We start from the raw sequence: 22,613 nt of genomic DNA, 5'->3' as shown, positions 1-22,613 counted from the left end.
ACAGTGAAACGGTGACACGGAGAGCATTTCTTGTATTCCGAGAAAATGTCCACCAAGCCAATCTGCTAGGGCAAAAGCATGTGCTGTTCCAAGGAATCTCATGTTCACCTTCTATCCCTTCCAAATGTATTTGAGGTTGAGTTCTCTAATATAAAAAACTCCCTAGGCTGCTATAGAGTTCTACCTTACGCATATTGGCCTTACAATGAAAATTTTGTAAACAAAGAAAAAGGCGGCATCATTTGTGCATGACAAACATAGAAAAACAAGAACTTAGAAACTATAAGCATGGATTTCATGAAAGCTTGTATGGAAATGATATTGATGCCAATTTTTTAAAATGTAAACTTTCTTGATCCTCATTCCTCACTCTACAAGCATAATCACCCTCAAGGAAAGGTAAAGTGAAAACTAAATGGTATGTAAATCTCTGTGAATCTCTAGCAAGTCCTCAAAACTAATTATTTATACAAAAAATGGTGTTAATTTTCAATGAGCGCAATCAGTAATCTTCTAACATTTTGAATGAGTCAGTACACTGAGAATGAGACTGAGAGCTCACATCAGTGTTACTGAGAAAAAACTAATAAAGATTTAGACGTATGTGTTAACTCCCCTGCTAGAAGACTTTGAGCACCATATTACAAAAACAGGGGCATTCACCAGATGAACGTTCAGCTTCTTTGCTGTCACAAACTGTCGGAATGGTATTAGTCCATGGGAGAATGACCAGGATGAAAGAATAAGCAACCTGAAAGCAGTGTTCAGAATTTACAAAGTTCAAACTGCATAGAAAGGTATTGTTTCAAATCCCTTTGAGACCAGTATCATCTGGGGTGCTTGTCAATCTCTTCATTGAGAAGCCGAGTCACCAGGCCTTGGTCAGCAGTTGCATTATTGCCACTCAAAATGCTACATAGCGAACGTAATTCTTCCGAGTTTGCTTTCTTGAACAGGCCTCTGAGTATCATATCAACTCCAATGGCTAATGACTGATTCCCACATGCCTCTTTATCAGTTAGTTCCTTGGAATTCAGAAAGAAGCTTTCACTGCTGTCTTTGGATTGAGAATGTTGTGGAGACTGCATTTGGGGTCGGGATTTCCAATACTCTGCACAGACTCGATTCCTGTCCATTGACTCGATAATCTGTTTAAAGAATTGAAGGGAAATTGAACTCAGAATAAATTTTCTGCATTTAGCATGGAATATTTGAGATATGGAAAAGCATGTGTGCCATGAAAAGATGAAGATACAAATTACAATCATGTGGAAATTTGGTTATGGGCCAACTTTCAAGATTTACAAAACCTCCACTGGGTCAAGAACTACAGGGTTAAAACCTTGCATGAAGGGTAATTTTAAGTGTTTTTGTTTTTAAACTATTGAACAAAGAAATTTTACAACTGACATTTAGGACACAGTAAATTCCTAAGGTTACAATTTGGTACACAGAAAGTTTATTAAAAGGAATAGAATTGTCCTAAAATAGGGATCTGATAGCTTATAAAAGAAAGTGTTGTCATCATTGAGACAATTCAAAAGTCTTTTTTTTTTATTCCATCAAAGATGGAATGTGATCGGAATAGATATTCCCATGAGGAAATTTAAAAATAATCATTCCTTGTCTATTCCAATGCAATGGATTGATAAAATTTTTTACATTGTCATCTGCTCTATGATGAAAAGCTTTCTTTCACCTATCCTTAGGAATACACATTTTGCAAACTAGTCATAATCTAACCATATGTTTGGTTTGCAAAATGTCTATTGCTAGGAATAGATTAGTTATAACTTATAATAGGTTAGTTACAATTAGTTATACAATAAATTATATTGACAGCATAAAGCAAACAACAATGTGAAACTCTTTATACCATAACAAGGACAAGACAAGGAATAACATTTACCATATTTACCATGGGAAAGTCTATTCCTTTCCTAATACATGTTGAATGAAATAATAAGGAACATAAAAGGAATCGTTATTACCTACACTCTCAAAATTTTCGCTATATTCCATCTTATTCCTAAGGAATAGCTATTCTATGAACCAATGAGCCAAAGTGAAACAATTGAGAATCATCATCGCAATAATGTGTTCTAAGAAAGCACAAGAAAAAAACAACCAGAAAAAAAACACTAACGAGAATGTGATTCTGTTCCCATAGATAATGATGGAGCTTAATTCACAATAGTTTAGACATTTCCTTCTCCATACTCTCAAATTTCCAAAATCAGAAATACCAAATAATAAAGTATGTTCAGTGGTTTTCTTTTGTAATTTCAAATATTTCTCAGCTTTAACATCATTCAACATAGGATGATTATAGCAATTACTGTTTCAAATGGCACCAAACATGTCCGGGTTTTCTTTCAGAAATTACAATTCCTAGTTTAAGACCAACAAAGGACAGTTTTGGATGCATTTTGAAGTACTAGAGATGTTTTCATAGAAAGAAAGTGCAAGGAAGTTAAAGAAGAATAGCACTTGCCCCAGATTGCAAAGCAAAATGATTGTAGCACCACGGTGAAAAGTGAAGATCAGTTCATATGGGACTTGCCTGCATGATTGCTGGTGAAGAAAAACCAAACATTTCGAGGCCATCAAGACTCCCAGGAGGCTGTAAAGGATGAAGCTTCATTCTTCCCAACTTATGCTGCTTTGTGATCTCTTGATTCACTCTGTCAATCACCATTTCCCAGCATTTAGAAGCTGAAACGTGAATGAATACCTCACTTGGACATTCCTCCAAAGAAACCTGAGTAAGAACACAAAGAATTCATAAACCAAGCATTTCTCAGCTCTTCTTTTGAAACAGAGATAGAATATCAACATCACTATTTGACTAGCAATTACATGGTGTTCATGTAAGGTCTAAAATTTACGAGGCAAGGCCATATGGAATCATTATTGTCCCCTCATAAATTCACAATATTATGCCACAACATCACATCTAGCATGCATGCTCCAAAAATCAACATACCTCCATCAAGATCTAATTCAACATTTAGTTAAGTTTCAATAAATGTTTTATGGAAAAAGCTTTTATCCCCTTAAATGTTAGCACCAGAGGAGTTCATGAGTGAGCTTGATACACATGGGTGAACACTAACTTGACCCAGAAGCTTAAGCCTACTATGGTCTTGGGGCCAACCATGTAATATAAGCACTCATCATCCACTCAATTTTTTCAATGTGGAACAAACAAATGAAATTCTCAACAATTTACATCCCAAGTACAAGAAAATGAAGTTTGAATTTCAGAGCCAGAATTCTAACCCATCTGTGCATGTTCAAGTGATTTGAACCAAGTTAAACATGCAAGGTCAATAAGGAAATAGATCAAAGCAGAGAAGAAGGCATGAATGCTTGATAGCGAAGGCCCTTAATAGAGTGGACAGGGAGAAAGGAATGGTGACAGCTCATCCCACCTGGGATTTGAATGGGATTCAAGGCCTCACCATCCCCTCCGCACTTGCCCATCCAAAAAGAAGGATTCATGTAGCCCCAACACTAGATAAAGGGATTGATGCTTCACTAACAAGGACCGTAAGAACTCAGACTGCACTGAAGAGTAAGGGGAGCCATTTGCTCTATAGAAGTTTAAACTAACGAGGCAACCACTATACCTATTACATTCAGAAATAAAAATTCACATTTTCTTCTGAGTTCATTCCATAATTTCTCATTTGCAAACCCCAGCAAAAAAACAAAAAAACAAAACAAAACAAAAGAACATTTGTTTAAAATTCTATGCATTTCCAGTATTATTGATTTTTTTTTTTTTTTGGTATGAAGTAATTAGATTGCTATATGAAATGTGTTCTATTCAACGGAATAGAATTCTATTTAGTTTGGTTTAAAGCACAGTATTAAGATCGAAGATCAATTTCAACACACACAGGAGAAAGAAAAACAAACAAGTTAAGAACACGAGGAAACCTTTTCTTGCAACCTTTCAAAAATGTCATGGGAATTCACTTGAATTTGGCTGGGGAGCAAGAAATAGCAAAACCAACAAAAAAATAATTCTATTTTTAGAAACATGATAAAATTGAATACGCATCAAAGAAAAATGGAATTTTTTATTTTTAAAAAAATGGTGTGAACTTAGCAGTTCCAAATCACAGCTAAATCTCAATTACCATAAACAGAGGTCCATCCTTTCCAGCATCCAGAATTTCCGACAAATAATTACACATAGTTGTGGGATCTAAAATGCTAATGTACCTAACTCGACTTCTAAATCCTGCAAAACAGAATAAAAATGCATAAAAAGATTACACAACTCCTTTATTTATTTTAAAGTAAATATCTGCATCAGAAAGTAAGCTATGAAGTAACCAGTTATGTGGCTTACCCTTGGGGAAAATGGCTCGACTACTGCACCATAGCTTGCCAGGGCATACAACTCCGAATTCCAGAGGTTCAACATTCCTGTTGATCCTCCGCACTACCTTTGCAATGCGAGGACCCTTCTGGCGGAAGTATCTGTCCAAATTATTTTGAGAGCAAGATGGGCTTCCTGAGACAGTTTGGACATCATCCACTGACTTTGAACTGGCATTTAATCCCATTCTTTCAACTTTATTCTCCCCGTAAAAATTTCCACTGCCACAAGGCTGTGTATGCATGGGGTAACTTGAGACCCTTGTCATGTCATTATCAGTGCCCCTATTTTTCTCAAAACCTGCACCAGTAGAACCTACATGGCACGAAACAGCATTCTTTTCCACATCCGGCAACAAATTTACATCTCCTTCACCCATCACCATGGCATTGGTCATTGGTGTTGTCAAGGCCTGCTCCTTATCATGGTTACATAGACTTGCCTGGCAATCAGAAGTCACCAACCTCTCAGAAGGTTCCAAATGTCTTGCAGAGGAAGTTTTGTTAGCTCTATCCAAAACTGGCTTTTTGATCTCCTCACCCTCATCATCACTAAGGTATATAACATTAGCACGTCTCAGTCCTGCATGATTCTTTAGTTCAGCTTCTTCTGCAGCCAAGTTGTCATAGTATGATGTGTCTTCTTGAGAAAGCTTACAAAATAGGCTGTTGGAAGGTAACGACTCAAATGAATCATTTTTTAACCGAGAGCTATGATTAGCTGCATCAGTATCATTCGAAGGCACAGAAAACATAGATGATGCTTTTCCTTCCTCCAAAACAGCTTCTGCTGGATTCCCTTTCAATTGTGAGGCCACTCCAACAGTCCCTGGTGGGTTGATTATGGTTTCTCTAGTGTTTTCTTCCCCTTTTAGTTCTTTAAATGAAGCTATTATCGATTCTGAAGTCATCTTTTCTGAAACAGCTCCTGTTTGGCTATGAGATAATTTACCAAGAAAACCTGGAACTTGGAAATTGTCTCTGGAGATGGAAGAACTTAGAGCCAAGCCAAGATCTAATCTTGCCCATCTGTATATGGCACTTAATTTTCCTTCCAAGGCTTCAACAAGGATATTTAATTCATTGATGTCATAACGAAAGAGAAAAAATCGGGTGTTCTGAGAGCATGAACAGAATTGCTTTGCATGATGAAGGCATGCAAATCTTTCTGGGGAACACTGACAACCTGCTGCAGAGAGGTGCAAATCAAAAAAGCATAGACTGCATTCCCTCTCATTGGTGGCATCAAAATTACTCTTCATCTTCTCTGCGTGCGAAGAATTGCACAGAAATTCCCTACTCACACGCTCCATTTCAACACGTGCCTGGCCAAGAGATATAACAAACATTAGAAAGGCATCACTGCGAGTACCCATCAGCATTTGAGAGCATATTTGCAATTGGCATGATGGAGAAGGATAAAAAGTTTCAATTTTCAGAAATCCATAATTTTATTCATCTTTTGAATGAATTGCTTTATTTACTTGCATATACTATAAAATCCTGCTGAATTCTACTCCAGCATTAATGGCCTCATAAAAAGAAATCACAGATTTTTCTTGTGCGCATTTTCTTAGTATCATACAGAAAATTAAGGTTACCTTGAGTGATTTCGCTAAGATGCCATCCTTCCCACAAACATCTTTCCACCTTAAGTTATCCAAAGTATCCTTTTTCAGTAAATGAAGTTCCCAATGTGCTCTAACTGCTTCCCTCGCCGCCCCAAGCAACAGTTTATCATGGGAAATGGAAGTCTTTCGTCCCTGCTCACGATAGAGCTCTATGGCATTTTGACCATGGGGCAACCAGTCAACAGGAGCTACATTTACTGCTTCAGCGCAATTGAAGCCGCAGTTAAATCCAGAATGATATGCACGAGGGAATGTCAGAACGAATTCCCCACGATTCTGGACACACCGGTGCACAGGTACCCCCTCAGATTTAAGTATGGAGGGGGAAAGTTGTGTGACCTACACATAAATAACAAGTTTGCACATTTTCACAAACAAATGCAGGGAAATATTTTGTACTTGATTCTTGATTTCCAAACAAATTTACCACCCTAATAATCATATAATTAGCAATGATCTGTTGGGATAATTTATTCATCGGAACTCGAGAAATGAGGCAAGCTATGTAAAAATATATATAAGATCCAACAAAGAAAAGAATAATGAAATCACATGTACATAAATGGATTAAAAAAAAAAAGCATAACGATGCTATGCCTCCATTCTATTTGCACAAAGATGGACATGAACACATGGCAACTAAGAATATGATATCAAAAGTTCATCTAAATACTATGGTTTAAAGGAATGCCAACAAGGGCAAGTATCCAACACCAACATAGCTATTTTGTCAATCGTGAAGGTGTTTGGACTACTTGGACACCATCTTCTTCATATCCTATATTTTTGGGGCATATCAATGGAGAAGATGATATCTTAAGCAAGAGCAAAAATAAAAGAAAGGGGAAATTGAGAGAATAACACCCTAAAATAATTGCTCTTACAGAGCACACTCCAGATCATCATAACCCAGTAAATGGAGGTAGAAATGGCTGTTAAATTGTTGCAAGGTTGTACCCACTCTCTGCATGCTAGCTTGGCTCACCTTCCAATTATAAAAATGTAATTCCCAGCGCGCAAGGCTCTCATACCCCCTTCCCCCCCCCCCCCCTCCACCTGAGAGGCAGAGGAAGTACAGGGAGCAAAATTAAATGTTCAGCTATGCTGCCGCAGACTGTTTTAGTTCAGCGGTGTTCACAAGTCTATAATTCAACATCTTGTGGAGAAATTAAGGACCCAGCTATCAATGCCGCTGGCCTCCGCAGAGGTGGGAATCCGTCATAAATTAAACCTATAATTCAACATATTGTGGAGAAATTAAGGACCCAACTATGAATACCACTGGGCCTCCTCGGAGATGGGAATCCATCATAAATTATTGAATCTGGTGGAATTTCCTGATTATCTAAAATACTTATTCGAGGCAGAATGCAGAACATGCAACATAGAAATGGATATGGACTGGAGGAACTCAGAAGCTAGCACCATCAAAATTTATTTGTCATGTAGAGGCACTCCCTTTGATTAGTTTTTCCACCACTTGTTTCCTCTACCACAATCTAGATTGGAAAGATTCCTATGAAGAAGAATTTCACAGGAAATAATAGAGTTTGCAAGACATAAAAAGAAGTGGGAGATCACATGTGTCACCTATGTAGCACTAACACCTCCATAAGTTTGAACCGTCCATGTCATATCTATGTTAAACACCAATACTTCCTAGTTCACTCCTCCAACATGTATCCAACACTTCATAATGTACCCACAATTTTAAAATATATTTTTTTATGGGGAACACCTCTCCCACACTCTTTAGATACTCCTCCAAAGTGAAGATATATTAAGAGAGAGAGAAGATTCAAGCAAGAGAGGACAAGGGCTCCTCAAAGAAGATAAAAAATCCTCCAAAGTTTGTTTTACAAACTTCAGATGCATAATGGCACGTTGCAATATGGTTTTCTTCCATTTTATACATGAAAAATTATAGTTATAAAAAAGAAGTAAAAAACAATGACAAATTTGGTTTTGAAATTTTAAAATTGAAAAAAAAAAAAACTAAAATAAACTTCTTGACATTTACACAACAGAATATGTGATAAATTGAGACTGTCAATAAAATAAAAGAGGAAAATGCAAACACGGTTACGTTGGATTCTATTTTTTTTTATATGTAATACTATATAAATTATAAAAACTTAATAGTTTCCACACATAACATGTTAAGATTATAGTATCATATACTTATCAGATAATGTGTATCCCTAGTGTGCTGCATCCTAAATTTTTAGAATTTTCCATATACCACATATGTCTCGTATACATGTTCCATGTTTGAGTCCATATACATCCCCAAGTGACGACACGATTCATAGAATATATTCAAGTTAATACCACATACCTGTTTGATGATTCATGAGATATAGGGGCAATAATTTATAAATAAGCCCAGAAAATAAGTAGAAGTGCATCATGTTCCACGATTAACAACAATACAAAATAAATATACGGAAATCAAAGAGAGAGAAAACAATAACTGTGCTCCAGTTGAGCACACAGATTCTGGCAACAGTGCACCAAGCAACTAACTCATCAAATTTTCCTGTTCTATTCCCAATTCATGTGGCGAAGGTGAAACTGCTCTAAAAAGTTCATCAACCCTCTGTTACATAGATTTGTAACAAGCTTTCCAAAGTTTGACAAATCAAAAGAAGAACATGCTGCAATTTAAGCTTCCCAGAGCATTTAACACCTATCATTGTGAATAAAAATGCCTACGAATGTGAGTGTGTGCATTTGCTCGTCATTGAGAAAAAAGAGAATTATTTTTCTGCATACATTAGTGTACATTTGACTCAATGGTTAGGGTATTACATTCAAACTGAAGAGCAGATGTTCAAATCATGAAAACAGTCTCTCCAGACATGGAGATAAGGCTGTGCGCATACATCTTACTCTCACCCGGCCCCAATGACATGGGAGCTTTTGTACTGAGTGGTACTTTTTTTTTTAATATGTGCTCCTTCCTAAATGCATTATGTGCTCCTTCCTAAATGCATGACTTTCTGTCATAAGGAAAACTTCAACAAGCCAATATTCAATAATAACAATAATAACAAATGAAAATAAAACTCTCAAATCTCTCTTGAAAGTCAAAGCTATGCACACACAGGCTCACACATATCAATAATTCTACAGAAGATAAAGCTACACAAATAAGGGAAAAGTTCTACGATTAAAGAAAAAACATACTGAATATTTTTTTTGAAAACAAGTACATCCTGAATTGACCATCAAACTTATCATAATCTTTAAATTTTTCCTGCAAATGTACTTTCCAAACCATCAATCTACAATGTCAAGTAATAATTTTCTACTCACCAATTTATGAAGTAAGTCGGGCTGTTCTTCAAATAGATCAGGTAAATGCTTTCTCATAGCCTCCTCCAATTTAAGGGCATCTCTCCCCGGGACACCATACCACATTTTTGGGGCACCCCAATGCATATAATTCAAAGAATATAAATGGTGATCTTCAACATGCTGTTTCAAAAATAAAGTAAAAGAAATAAATTATCAGCATTATAATAAATTACATGAGTCACCCATTCTCATCAATTCCAGGAAATACATAAGCTGCGTCCTTTTTTTTTTTCCTTCTTTTTCTCACTGCTTTTATCAGCCCTTGCTGTTACTTTTTGTTTCTTTCATATGCTGAAAAAATAAACTCTACTTGTTTTGTTTTTCCATTCATTTCTAGCTGTTATCATTTCAATTTTGTACTAATGATGCCATCCTTCATGCCTCAGCAAAAATTATGCAGACAATAAGGAAGCAAAAGCAAATTACATGCTACTAGTAAGAAGCCATTTTTCTTACCCAACAAAACGAGGAAAAGCACATTCCTATATACAACCATGGAACCAGAACACCAGATATATCACCACTTTCATAAGAGAGGACAGAACCTGGAAGCCTAGGAAAGTTATTTAAGTTCCATCCTGATTTTATATACTGGTCATCTGAAGCAGAAGTGACTTGATTTGACATTGTTGGGAACCCACTCCCAAAAACTCCAGTCTCCAGATCAGCCCCATAAAGGACCTGGATGAGAAAACGAGCATAACAAATGAAGTGAGAAAGAGAGAGGGACGGAGAAAACGTTATGGGGTTACTGAGTTACAAAGTAAGACATAGTAAATGGATACCCCAACGAGTTCATAATACCTCAATTTCATCAGTAGGTTTCTCTACCATCCGCCAATACTCGCCCTCAATATTCTCCACTGATGGCTCCCATTGTGTGGTCACATTACCTTCCAAATCTGCAGCACTTTTATTCTTGCTGAAGTACTGACTCTTGAAATCATCAGCATATTTCTGAAATGCATCAAGAGTAAGCTCTGGACCAGGTTCAAACCCAAACCTCTCAGCCTCATATAATCCAGAATCACCAGGAACAGAAATACTCTCACTAGCAGTCCCACGATCTGCCCCCATTCTTGTGCATCTTCTCCTTTTCCTTCTCACATGGTTGTACATCTTTGACAACTTTCTCATTGAATTCCGATTTTGAAGTTTGTCAATCCTTTGGACACGAGTAGCAAATTTAGAACTCTCCCAAATATGTTTTTCCGTAAGAGGGCAAGGAGGTTTCCAGGAAGGAGGAGGAACAATGCGACAAATCCCATATTCTTCTGCCCTAGGACGTATACTTGCTATATATTTTAAAGTATCTTTGAATTCCTGTAAAGCAGTAACCAACTCATTTATAAATTCTCAGATAAAAAATAATAATAAATATTTTTCTAAATCCAAACTTGCTGAGTTATGGGAGCAAAGATTGGAGAGAAGTTTATGAATTTCGAACTCAAATATCACAAACAACGAAGACCTCTTCACTGGGGTAGAACACAGGAGCTTCCTCAAGGTCAGGTTTGCAACCATCTTCCGGACGCCATTTTGCCATGACCTGTCCCAAGACACTAAATATCATTACATATATCAAATGATTTAGGATAAAAAACTAAAAGGATAAGTTATCATTGTATAAGCTTTGGTGCCTCTACTACTGTTGCAGTTTACCAGCCTGTTGTGAATCACAAAATACAAATTGCAATTACAAGGCAAAGTTTCACTTTCATTACTAATGAAACGCATTGAGATTAACTACAGGTTTTGAAAGGTTATCAATGGAAAAAAAAAAAAAATGAGATTACAAAAAACCTTCTTCTGAAGTGGATGAGACCAGGTAAAGGGTTTTAAGAAGGGACAAAGTAATTTGAATACCAACCTTTTGGCAGTCACTGCAATCTGAACATCCACGGATGACCCCCTTGGGAAGGCGAGGCATTGAAGGGAGATTCTGAAAAATTCAGTGTAAGTATTAATTATGAGAAATCAGTTCTACAAGGGAAATGTCATATTCTGAAATTTTGTGTTCAATAAATACTACATGTTCAAACATATAAAAATACAAATAACAAAACTAAATATCTAGACGCGCACACAAAGATCCATTCGCATGAAAACCAACACACACACACCCAAAAATATCTACATTCACATTAACAATCACTAACTTGAGCAGGCTTCTGAATCTCTGACTCATCATCTGAACTGTTATCAAATCGGCTGTAGTTTATCCAAGGCCTGCGCCTGAGGGACCTAGTAACCTTTGCAGCATCATTAATGTCACGCTCATTTTCCATGTGGACTGATTGTGATTCCGAAGCACTTGTGGAGGCTGAGCAGCTAATCATATCTTTGCTATCATCCACTCTCTTTAGGTAAAAAGGTGCAAGTGACTCAAAACCTGGCGGAACTGCTGGAATTTCAATATCCTCTTCCTTAGGACAAGCTCCAACAGGTTCCATTCCCATCAATCCTGCGAACCAAAGATAAAAGGATCTGCTCTTATGATAAGGAAACTGTCGAGGTTTAAATGTAAGACTATAGAATTATAAATGTAAGACAATAGAATTATAGAAACAGAAGTTATAGGATGAGATGTCCCACCTGCCCCATCTCAAACTCCTCCTCCCCCCCCCCGCCCCCTCCCCCACCAACCCCAAAAAAAATTTAAAAAATATAAAAAAATAAAAATAAAAAAAAGAAAAGGAAACCATTATCTTACACAGATGAACACCTCTTGGATTGCAATTAAAAATTTCAAGCCTTCTTAAGAGGCCACACCAAATACCCCCAAATACTTTAGTGAAGAAGTCTATCTGCAAAGCATCATTAACTGGAGATATTTAAAAGAAGGAAACAAAGAAAGCAAGAAAGACAGACAATAAGAAACATTTCATCATTTAGTAGAATAATTCAATATTTCTACTGTCCAAGTCCGCAAGGTGTATGTGTATGCAAATCACTAAAATAACACTTTGTAATTGTAGCACCACATGGCAATCCTTAACAATCTACCAACATTGGTTTTAGTTCATATGTTTTAAACACAATTTCTTACTGCAATATAACTTTATTTTATTTTATTTACAAAACATGATTATTACCAAAAAAAGACTGCAACTTTCGGTTTTTAAAATAAATAAAAAAACTAAAGTAAACTTATTAACATTTTCATTGGAAAAAAACTACAGTAAACTTATTACATGTACATTTTAAATTTTAATAGTTTCTATGTCCCTGCACCTGTATTGTGTCATAGCAATGTTCTTTATCTCTGTCTGTATTTTGTGTTTACAAAAAAATATAAATGTCTATAAATAACTTTTAGTTTTTATAATTTAAGTTAAAATAAATGATGACAATGTACTATTAATTTTCATTTAAAAGTTATATAAACCATATAATATATTATCTAAATATCACATCACTTACACCAGTGTGTGTGTGTGTGTGTGTGTGTGTGTGTGTGTGTGTGTGTGTGCATGTGCATGTGCATGTGCATGCGTATCTATTACAGTTTCTTTATTCCTTCAAAATCCATTCACCTATGGAGATCAAATCCCAACTGAATGATCATATGAAACTGCCTTCAGTTATTTTCACCAAACTGCTTGAATGCCAAATCCAATCCAATAAATAATAACTCAAAATCCCACAAAAAATCCATTCATGGATTTCATAACCATATCCGAGGTGACTGAATAGATACTCTGATTAAAAGAGATTCTCACACATACAAACCCCAATTGCTAAAAGGGAATTCCATCAATCCTAGGGGCCTTGGCCAAATGGTAAGTTTGAAAGTTTGGTATCTCCACCAACCCCAAACCCTAAATTCAAGCAACTGAAGGACCAAAATGCATTTATAATTAGATGGAAAAGGCAACCTAATACTAGGTTGGATTGCAGCCACAGTGTGACCCTCCAGCAGTATGCATAGTGCAATATTACAACTCCTATAACAAAAATTTAAAATGTCCTAGAAGTCTTGGGCCTTCGGCATATTGGTAAAGTTCATCACAGAGAGTCACGAAGTTTCAAGAACAAGTTAACAACTATATGGAAACCATTTTTTCCACGCACCAATTTCAAGCATGTTGCAGCCATGTCAAACATCAAACCAAATCAGTGTTCATATTCAATTACCCACCAGCCTCCACCACCTAATGGGATTCCTACAAGGCTACACTTTGACTACAAGTTCCAAAATTCTCCACCAACAAATACAGGTGATATTTGATGCCTCCGAACTTCAGATTCAAAGGATTAGCTGCAGGTTTAGGCAGAAACTCCTGAGTTTAAGACTAAAACCAGCAAGATACCACATAACGTTGTCTATGGATCAAAGCTACATATGTAACAACAGAGAGATTTTTAATGTGGTGGGACAAAATGACACTGAACATAAGTATATAAACCCTAGTTGAATCAAGGTAATCAGCAATGTACATGAGGAATCTGCCAATATCCCTTTGATCCAAGATCTCAAAAAGCCCAAGGTTGCACAAATAGAAGTACCCAAAAAGCTAAATTCAGGTCACACCTAGGATCCCAAAATCAAATACACATTAAAGTTCACTATTCCAAAACCCTAGGCTTGAGGGAGAGAAAATCCCTAGATAAGGATAAAAAAATCAACATAAAATGCAATATTTCCTTATTAAGTTATGATATAGTGTAAACTACAGTAATCATGGCATAAACACTACTTTGAGGGGCACTATATATACTGCAATAGCACTTATAATGCATCAGGATGAAGTAGCAAACAAGTTAACTTTATTGCATTACTTGTACATATAATTTATTGCATTACTTATATATATAGACACACACACACATAAAATGTATACAAGCCAAAAGATCAACTCGGATAGCAGAACAAGAAAAATAACAGTTCAAAGTTCTCATTTTTTTTGACAATATATACTGCAATAGAGCACATAATGCATCAGGATGAAGCAGCAAACTATTTAACTTTATTGCCTTACTGATACAGTAACTTATTGCATTACTTATACATACAATTTATTACATTGCTTATATATATATATAATGTATTCATATATACAAGCCAAACGATCAGCTCTGATAGCAGAACAAGCAAAGAACAGTTCAAAGTTCTCATTTTTTAAAAACAAAATGAAGCACAGGAATGTAAACTTAAATGTTAAATACTAAAATTTATCAAACCTGAAAGTAAATTTTGGAATGGGATCAGAATTAAATTTTGTACGTCAGATTTAGTTTACTCTATCACTAAAATAACTTTTTACTGCATGGCAGATTCATCTATTTTACCCAAAAAAAAAACTAAATAAAAATCCCACATTAAGTTTGCACATAATTTCTGATTATCCAAACAAAAATAATAAAAGCTTTTTGAAAGAAAAATTTAAACATGCTGAATTAGATCTCTGAATTTTGTGAGACCTCACATCCTAATGGTGAGTTTCATCTTAGAATTTTGGAGAACTTGGATCATTAAATCTGGCATCGCTATTGAACATCAAAAATCCAAAATATAAAATAATTTGAACAGCATCATCAGTCATGTTAACAGCAACAGAATCAATTAGGAATTAATCAGAATAAATTTTTTTATAATTATTAATTAGAATAATATTTAAAATATCATAATTTTACCAAAAAAAAAATAAACTGATAAAATTATATGGAAAAGAACAATATTACAGAAAAAATCTCAAAAATTAAAAAATCCTGATAAAAAAAAAATTTCAAGACTTACATATACTTGAATCAGAATCTGAATTTAGGATTTGACCTAAAGCAGCTCAAACGTCATTGACCAAACCCACTTTATCATCAAACAAGCGAAATTCAAGAAACCCAGAAGAAGAAAACCCTAAAAAATTGAAAAATTAAACTAAAGAACAAAGAGGGTAAAGCGATTCAACAGATCTGACCCTAACCCAGTTGCAAATCGCTTTTGTTACAGAAAATAAAAAAAAAAAAAATCTGGGCTCAGGGGTACCCACAAATCCAGATATGACAAACAAGACCCACCTTTCCTCTTGCCCCAGAAACCCCTATCCAATCCAAATGATGTCAAGAAACTCCAAAATTTTCAAGAAAATTGACCAAATTCAGAGAGACCCAGATAAAGGGTATTTCTGGAAGAACAAAAATTGTTGCAAACAGAAGAAAAAAATTCCTTCATACAAACCCTAACCCTAGACAAACAGAAGGGTCATGTGAAAAGATTTATATTAAGGGCCATTCAGTTTTTTGCTAGAAATCAATGAGAGCTTTATTAGGGTGCAGGCCAAAGTCCAAATCCCATCTACTTAATAGTATTACCCTGGCTTTATGAAACAACCAAAGTAGTTTCTGAAAGCGTTTTACAGTTTTTGAAGGGTAATTCGGTCCAAAAACAATCAATTTGGTAAGAAAAAAAAATAAAAACATACGTTCACACGTATACAAATATAAAACATATAAATAATAAAAATTGAACCTTTCAAGTTTAAAATTGAAAAATCTGAAATTCTGAAAATTGTGTTACGAAGTAGAGAAAGTGTTTTGGTTTTGATACGATAAATTGGAAAAAAAATCGCGATAAATTGGCGGTATTTTCGAGGCTTACCTGAGTGGGAAATAGGAATTTTCTGGGTTTGGGCGTACCGGTCAGAGAGGCAGCGTGGCGAATGAGTCAGTGAGTGCGCACCGATTTGTCAAGATTTCACGGCTAAATAAATTCGGTGCGGTGGGGCGCCGGGCGAAGGCACCCAGCCCGTGAATTTACCAATATGCCCCCCATTAATACTTAAATAACGCAAAATTCCCTACGTGATTTTTCTCGACGTGTTTTAGATTCTCCGAAACGATAAGTCGGTAATCTTTATATTTTCCGAAATTAATTTTTCCCTTTGTAAATGACGGTATTGCCACTCAAAAAAAAAAAATATTACTAGCACTCTAATATATTAAATGATAATTTTATCACTTGATTTTTTTTTATAAAAAAAAATTAAAAGAGAAAAAATAAATTTATCATGAAAAATATAATAGTGTCAACTGTCGATGTTAATTTTTGATGTGCCCATCAACAATTCTCTCTTTTAATCGACTTATTCAAATTAGTCAATCCTATATTTATGAAAAAATAATTTTTATTTCCAATAAAATCATAAATTAAAAGATAATATAATTTTAAAAAAATTAAATCTAAATAATTAAATAATTGAATAATTAAGTACAATATTTTGAAAATCAAACTACTAAACAAATCCATTTAATTTTTGAATTCACTATTTCACTGGTCTAATTAGTTTGGGTCAACGACGTTAGCCAATTGAAATATGTATGCCAATATAATTATATTCTTTTTTCAAAAATATAAAAAGATAAATGAATAATACTAATTGTTGGTCTTATAAGGCTTAACATCTTGTTTTGATGCTAACAAATAAGTAGAATTTAACATGTTTTGTTTAAGTAATTGTATTTTCAGGACTCAATGATGATACAAGATTAAATAATTCATAAAAGCTTATATTTCAAAGAATGATGATTTATATCAAACTTGAAGCATGGATTCAAAAATGGATTTAAAGATAAAGCTTGAAGATCATGAGAGAATGAAGATTAAAGAATAACTTGATGAAAGCTTAAATAAAGATGAAGCAAGCATGGAGACTTTAAGGAATTCAAGAATTGAAAATTTAAAAGAGTCTATAGAAAATTTCATATAAATATTTCAAATAATTTCAATATGGATATATGAAACTCTTAAGTTAATTTATTAGACCTAAATACCTTTTAACCAACTTGGAAAATATTTTTATAAGGTCAAAAATTATTTCAAAAAGGTTAGAATCATTTTTGGAATTAAAAGTATCAAAAAGAGGATTTTCAAAATACTGCTAATTTTTCTACATCTACATTGAGGTGTATTTTTCTCTATCAAAAACTTTTTATTTTAAAAAGTATTTAACATTAAAGTTGTAGGATTTTTTCTTAGCTTTCATTTGACACTAAGATCATCAAATTTGGAGTTACACGGAAAAAGTTATAATCGAAAAAATAGAAGGATACTCGAAGTTGACAGCAACCAGTAGACTGCCTGAACCAGGACAGGCGCCTGAGTGGTCAAGCCAAGCGACTGGCTGTGTCCTAGCAGGTGACTACCACTCTATTGCCCCTGTTGCTCCTTTAAAAATAACATGGCGGGCGACTGCCAGATTGGGGCAGGTGACTGCCACGAACAGAATTTTTAAAAAAAACCTCAACAGAAACTTATTTTAAATAGTTTGCTTAGGGCTCAAACTTTGTGAAAACTTGGGGGATACTCCAAGTCACTTGGAAATCAAGTTACATACCTTTTAAAGTCTATAAAATAGGCCTCAATGATCATTAAATCAATACACTAAGAATTCAAATTCAGCAAAAATTCAAAATCTCTCTTAATTGCTCTCAAATTCTCAAGGCTCTCTCTTGCTCTCAACTTACACTAATTCAACCAAGTTTTTGCTGATCTTCTTACAACGGAATTGTGCTACAAATTTTAAATCTTTCAATCATTGAAAGAATTAATCGGTGATATACTTCATTGAGTTTCAAGTTAATTTTCATATTGTTATTTACTTTGAAGCATATTATAGTTTTGAATTGTTGTACTAATCAATTCTTTTAGGAGCAAATTCTTTGTACACAAATATTTGATTTGTATGTTGTAGATTGATGATTCTAAGGGTTGTTTTGATCGTTGGCTAAGCAAGGGGAAATTGCTTAGAGAGGCGGGCTCTAACCTATGTAAGGAGTGACCGAACGAGGGGATATCGTTTGGACAAAGCAGGCTCTAACCTTAACCAATGAGTGTTGTAAAGGTATTGTTCCACCCGTTAAAGGAACAGGTTTAGTGAATCCTTTGGTGGTTTGCCAAAGGCCAGGACGTAGGCTGGGTATAAGCCGAACCTCGTAAAAAATCTCCGTCTCACTCTCTCTTTCCTTTACTCTTTATTTTCAGTATATTTAAATTGCGTGGATGGTTTAATTGATAATCATATATACTACGTAATATAGAAATCAAGTAAACTTGAAGTCTAATTTTGATTTGGATTGCGAAAACCGAAAGGGAGTACGTTGGTTATACTATACCTTGTGGAAACCATATAGGAGTACGTTACTTGGTTAACAGCCTAAGGATAAATTAATTGAGAGTTTAGTTGAGTTCTGAATATTGAGAAGAGTGTAGATATTGTGTTGATTGGATGTTATATTGCACATCATATTGAAGAAGTAAAACCATATATGCAAGGCTTATATAAACAAACAAACTATTTTAAGTGCTTACATTGCCAAAGTGGTGTATGTGTTAATTTTGGTTTGGTTGTTTACTTTTAATTTGTGATTGATTGATTGGCTTAACTAGTTGGTTGAATGATTGATTACTTGTTTGGTTAAGCAATAGTATTGTTGATTGGATAAAAGAATCTAAGTTCTTTTGTAATTAAAAGAATTAAACAAACAAGTTAAGAATTGTTTAAAAGAAATAAAAGAAGTTTAAGAATTCTCAAAAGGAATTAAAAGAAAGTTTTAAAATCCAATTCACCTCCCCCCCCCCTTTTGGGACTACACCTTGCTTTTCAATTGATATCAGAGCGGAGTTATAGAAAATATTAATTAGTAACTATAAAAAGATCTTAATGGCTCAATTAGGCGTAGCTCCCTTTGGAGAGAGACAATCTTTAACTAGGCCACCAATCTTTTGTGGACACAACTATACTTTCTGGAAAAAGATAATGCAAATATATCTTCAAACTATGAATTGGAAAGCATGGGAGGTTGTTATGGATGATGACCAAATTCCCCTTAAATTAGTCGATGGAAAACAAGTTCCTAAGGAGAAAATTGATATGACAGACTTAGACTATAAGATGCTGCAAGTAAATTCTAGTGCCATGAATGCTCTATATTGTGCTTTAGATGCCAATGAATTTAATAGAATAATGACTTACAAATTAGGTAAGGAGATATGGGACAAACTAGAACTAACATAGAAAGGAACTATAGATGTTAGGGATAATAGGATCGATATGTTTACAAGTAAATATGAAGCCTTTAGGATGAACCCGAATGAATCCATAACTAATATGTTTACTAGGTTCACTCACATAATCAATTTCCTAAATGCATTAGGAAAAACCTACACTACTTATGAGATGATAAGGAAAATTCTTAGATGGCTACCACCTAAATGGGAACCAAAAGTCACTGCTATAACGGAAGGAATAAATCTGAAAACCACTTCCTTAGATGAGCTTATAGGTTAAGTCACATATGAAATGACAATGAATGAAAAGAGTGAAAAAACTAAAGCCCAAGATTCAATAGCCTTTAAAGCCTTAAAAGAAAACTCAAGTAGTGAAGAAGAAATGGATAAGATGAAGTAGTCTTCATATCTAAAAAGCTAGCAAAAATCCTTAGAAGGAAAAACAAACTTAAAAGAAGAAACCAGGACTCCGAATCAGAAGAAGAAGATATTAGCAAAAAGAAATCCAAAGATAAAACTCCTACGTGTTATAATTGCAACAAAGTTGGACACTTAAAACTGGAATGTCCACTACTTAAGAAAGAGTCTAAGAAGAAAAACAAAAAGGTCATGAAAGCCACTACTTGGGATAGTTCAAGTAGTTCGGAAAATGATTCAAGTGACCAAGAGGTTACTTATACGTGCTTTATGACTTGGGACAATGAGGAAAGCTCCTAATCTAAATCTTTAAACAATTCTTGTAGTGATGAATCCGATGATGAGAGCATGTCATCTTATGAAGAATTTCAAAATGATTTATTCAAGGTTCATAAGATGTTAATTAGAGTAACTAAACAAAATACTTCATTGAAAAATATGAATGAAGGAATAATGAAAGAGTTAGAATTCCTTAAGGCTGCAGAAAAAGAAAAGGATTCTAGAATCAAGAAAATATAAAGTAAGAATGAAGCTATGACAAAGGAGTTAGAAGCTAAAAATCTTGCTAAAAATGAAAAAGATTTAAAAATTAAAGAATTAGAAAGCAAGAATGAAAAGATGATAGAAGACTTTTGATCCCTATCCTCTATATAATATAAAAAAGATATATATTTTTTTAAATTAGAGGATAAGGTAAGAAAACTATCTCTAGAATTAAAAAAATCACTAAAGAAGGTTGACAACAAGAAAGAGATAGAGTTAAATGATCTCCAAAATCATATTAAAGATAAAGAAAAGATCATTTATAAATTTACAAAAGGAAAAACAAACTTTGATAAAATGGTAGGCTCTCAAAGAATGTCTCTAAACAAAGAAGGCATTGGATTTAATGGAATTGAAAATAAAAAGAAAAAGAATCTTTACAGGGTTATTTCTCAAAAGCCTCCAAAGATAATGCAAGCACATCCCTTAATGCTTACACTAACATCATATGCTATCAATGTAAGAAAAAATGGCATATAAAGTTTGAATGTCCATTTAAGAGAAAAGGTGTGAAAACTAAACAAATATGGAGAGTTAAAGAAACATCATTTATGAAACCAACCGGACCCAAGAAAGTATGGGTATCGAGATGATAGACTAGTTCATAAATGAAAAACTCCATGGATTAAGTCATTCCCTTTAAAAATTGAGAAAGTAACTTAATTCATGATCAACAAACAAACTAGTTAAAATAGAAAAACTTAAAGAAGAGTTTAAGATAAGTTTGAGAATGAATGACTATATGAGATGCTATATGCTTACAAGCATATATGATATGCTACATGATATACTTGACTTATATTGAAAATTTATGGCTCACTATGTTGAAAATTTGAGCATGAGATTATTGAGTATAAGCATGAATTTTGATATAAGATTAATTCTTGATCATGCATGCTATTGATGAATTACATAGATAGACTTACTGCTTTTTATATTGATATCCATGAGCTATAAAGAGATATAATGGTTATATTGGTATCAATGAGTTGTGTATAATGTGATAATGACTTTGGTATTTATAAAGTCTTTGGTATCCATGAATATTTTTGGTATCACATTTTAAAAATTTTAATTGGTATTACAACTTAAAAAAAAGGGGGGGGGGGGCGCTCATTTGGTATCACAATCTAAAAGATCAATTGGTTTTTAAAGCATGACAAGAATAATTATATTTATGAGCATGGTATGACATTAATGAGCATAATATTGATATTTGATACGTAATGTGAATCAATGTTTTGAAATATAGGATGATGAAAGCAAAATTGATAACAAAACTGAATGTATTGAATTTAGGGGGAGTGTTATGTCATATTGCTTAAATTATGATTGTTTCCCTATTAATCAATTCAGAGAATTTTCAATTGGTATCATGAATTAAATTTTCAATTGGTATCATGAATTTTAAATAGATATCATGAATTCAATTTTAAATCGGTATCATAAAATCAACAATTGAAATCTTGAATATTGTCTAAAGGAAAAAGCTGTTAATAATGAAGTTACAACTCATATACTTGAATGTTATAACACACTACACATGCTATATTGAAAAATAATAAATTTAGTGTGTTCATATGTTTTGGTATGCATGTTTGATGATATGCTCAACATGTGATTTTACTTTAACTTTATTATTTTTTTTTTTCCTTTTTGATGGATGTCAAAAGGGGGAGAAGTTTTAAAGCAAAAATTGAGCATAGTATTGCAAATTTCAAAAACTGAGCATGAACATAATATATATCAAAAGAAGAAGTATTTGATAGTGATGAGCATGATTGAAAAAGAGGTTTTGAAATTGATATTGATCTTGCAAATATTGTTAAGATAATGTTTATTGAAAGGGGGAGTCTTTTTAAGGCTCACTCCAATTTTTACTTTTTCTTTGTCATCATCAAAAAGTGGGAGATTGTTGACCTTATAAGGTTTAACATCTTGTTTTGATTTTAAGAAACAAGTAGAACTTAACATGCTTTGTTTAAGTGATGTATTTTCAGGACTCAATGATGAATGCAAGGTTAAAGAATTCATGAAAGCTTATATTTCAAAAAAGGATGATTTATATCAAGCTTGAAGCATGGATTCAAAAATGGATTTAAAGATAAAGCTTGAAGATCATGAGAGCATGAAGATTAAAGAAGAACTCAATGAAAGTTTAAAGAAAGATGAAGCAAGCATAGGAGACCTCAAGGAATTCAAGAATTGAAAATTTGAAATAGTTTATAGGAAATTTCATGTAAGTACTTCAAATAATTTCAATA

The 22,613-nt window shown here is 34.0% G+C and overlaps 1 protein-coding gene across 5 annotated transcripts; it reads right to left on the bottom strand.

The window, feature by feature from the left end:
- Positions 1–293: 293 nt before the first annotated feature.
- Positions 294–16,185, bottom strand: LOC131153113 (putative lysine-specific demethylase JMJ16). 5 transcript variants are annotated; one of them, XM_058105173.1, is made up of 14 exons: positions 15,402–15,677; positions 15,124–15,240; positions 12,097–12,190; positions 11,543–11,847; positions 11,254–11,325; positions 10,855–10,932; positions 10,188–10,706; positions 9,840–10,064; positions 9,342–9,503; positions 5,994–6,362; positions 4,364–5,717; positions 4,149–4,252; positions 2,564–2,761; positions 294–1,148 (listed from the first exon to the last, which is right to left on the bottom strand). In XM_058105173.1, exons 4-14 carry the CDS (start codon positions 11,840–11,842, stop codon positions 828–830), a joined length of 3,702 nt encoding a protein of 1,233 aa, XP_057961156.1. In that variant the 5' UTR covers positions 11,843–11,847; positions 12,097–12,190; positions 15,124–15,240; positions 15,402–15,677; the 3' UTR covers positions 294–827. The 5 variants fall into 5 exon arrangements, with proteins under 5 accessions (XP_057961156.1, XP_057961154.1, XP_057961157.1 ...); XM_058105171.1 differs by lacking the exons at positions 15,124–15,240; positions 15,402–15,677 and adding an exon at positions 15,982–16,185; XM_058105174.1 differs by lacking the exon at positions 15,124–15,240 and having other exon boundaries at positions 15,402–15,676.
- Between the last annotated feature and the right edge of the window lie 6,428 nt (positions 16,186–22,613).

Source organism: Malania oleifera, chromosome 4 (genome assembly GCF_029873635.1).
Source record: "Malania oleifera isolate guangnan ecotype guangnan chromosome 4, ASM2987363v1, whole genome shotgun sequence".
NCBI classification, from domain to species: domain Eukaryota; kingdom Viridiplantae; phylum Streptophyta; class Magnoliopsida; order Santalales; family Ximeniaceae; genus Malania; species Malania oleifera.
This window is presented reverse-complemented; position numbering and strand designations above follow the sequence as displayed.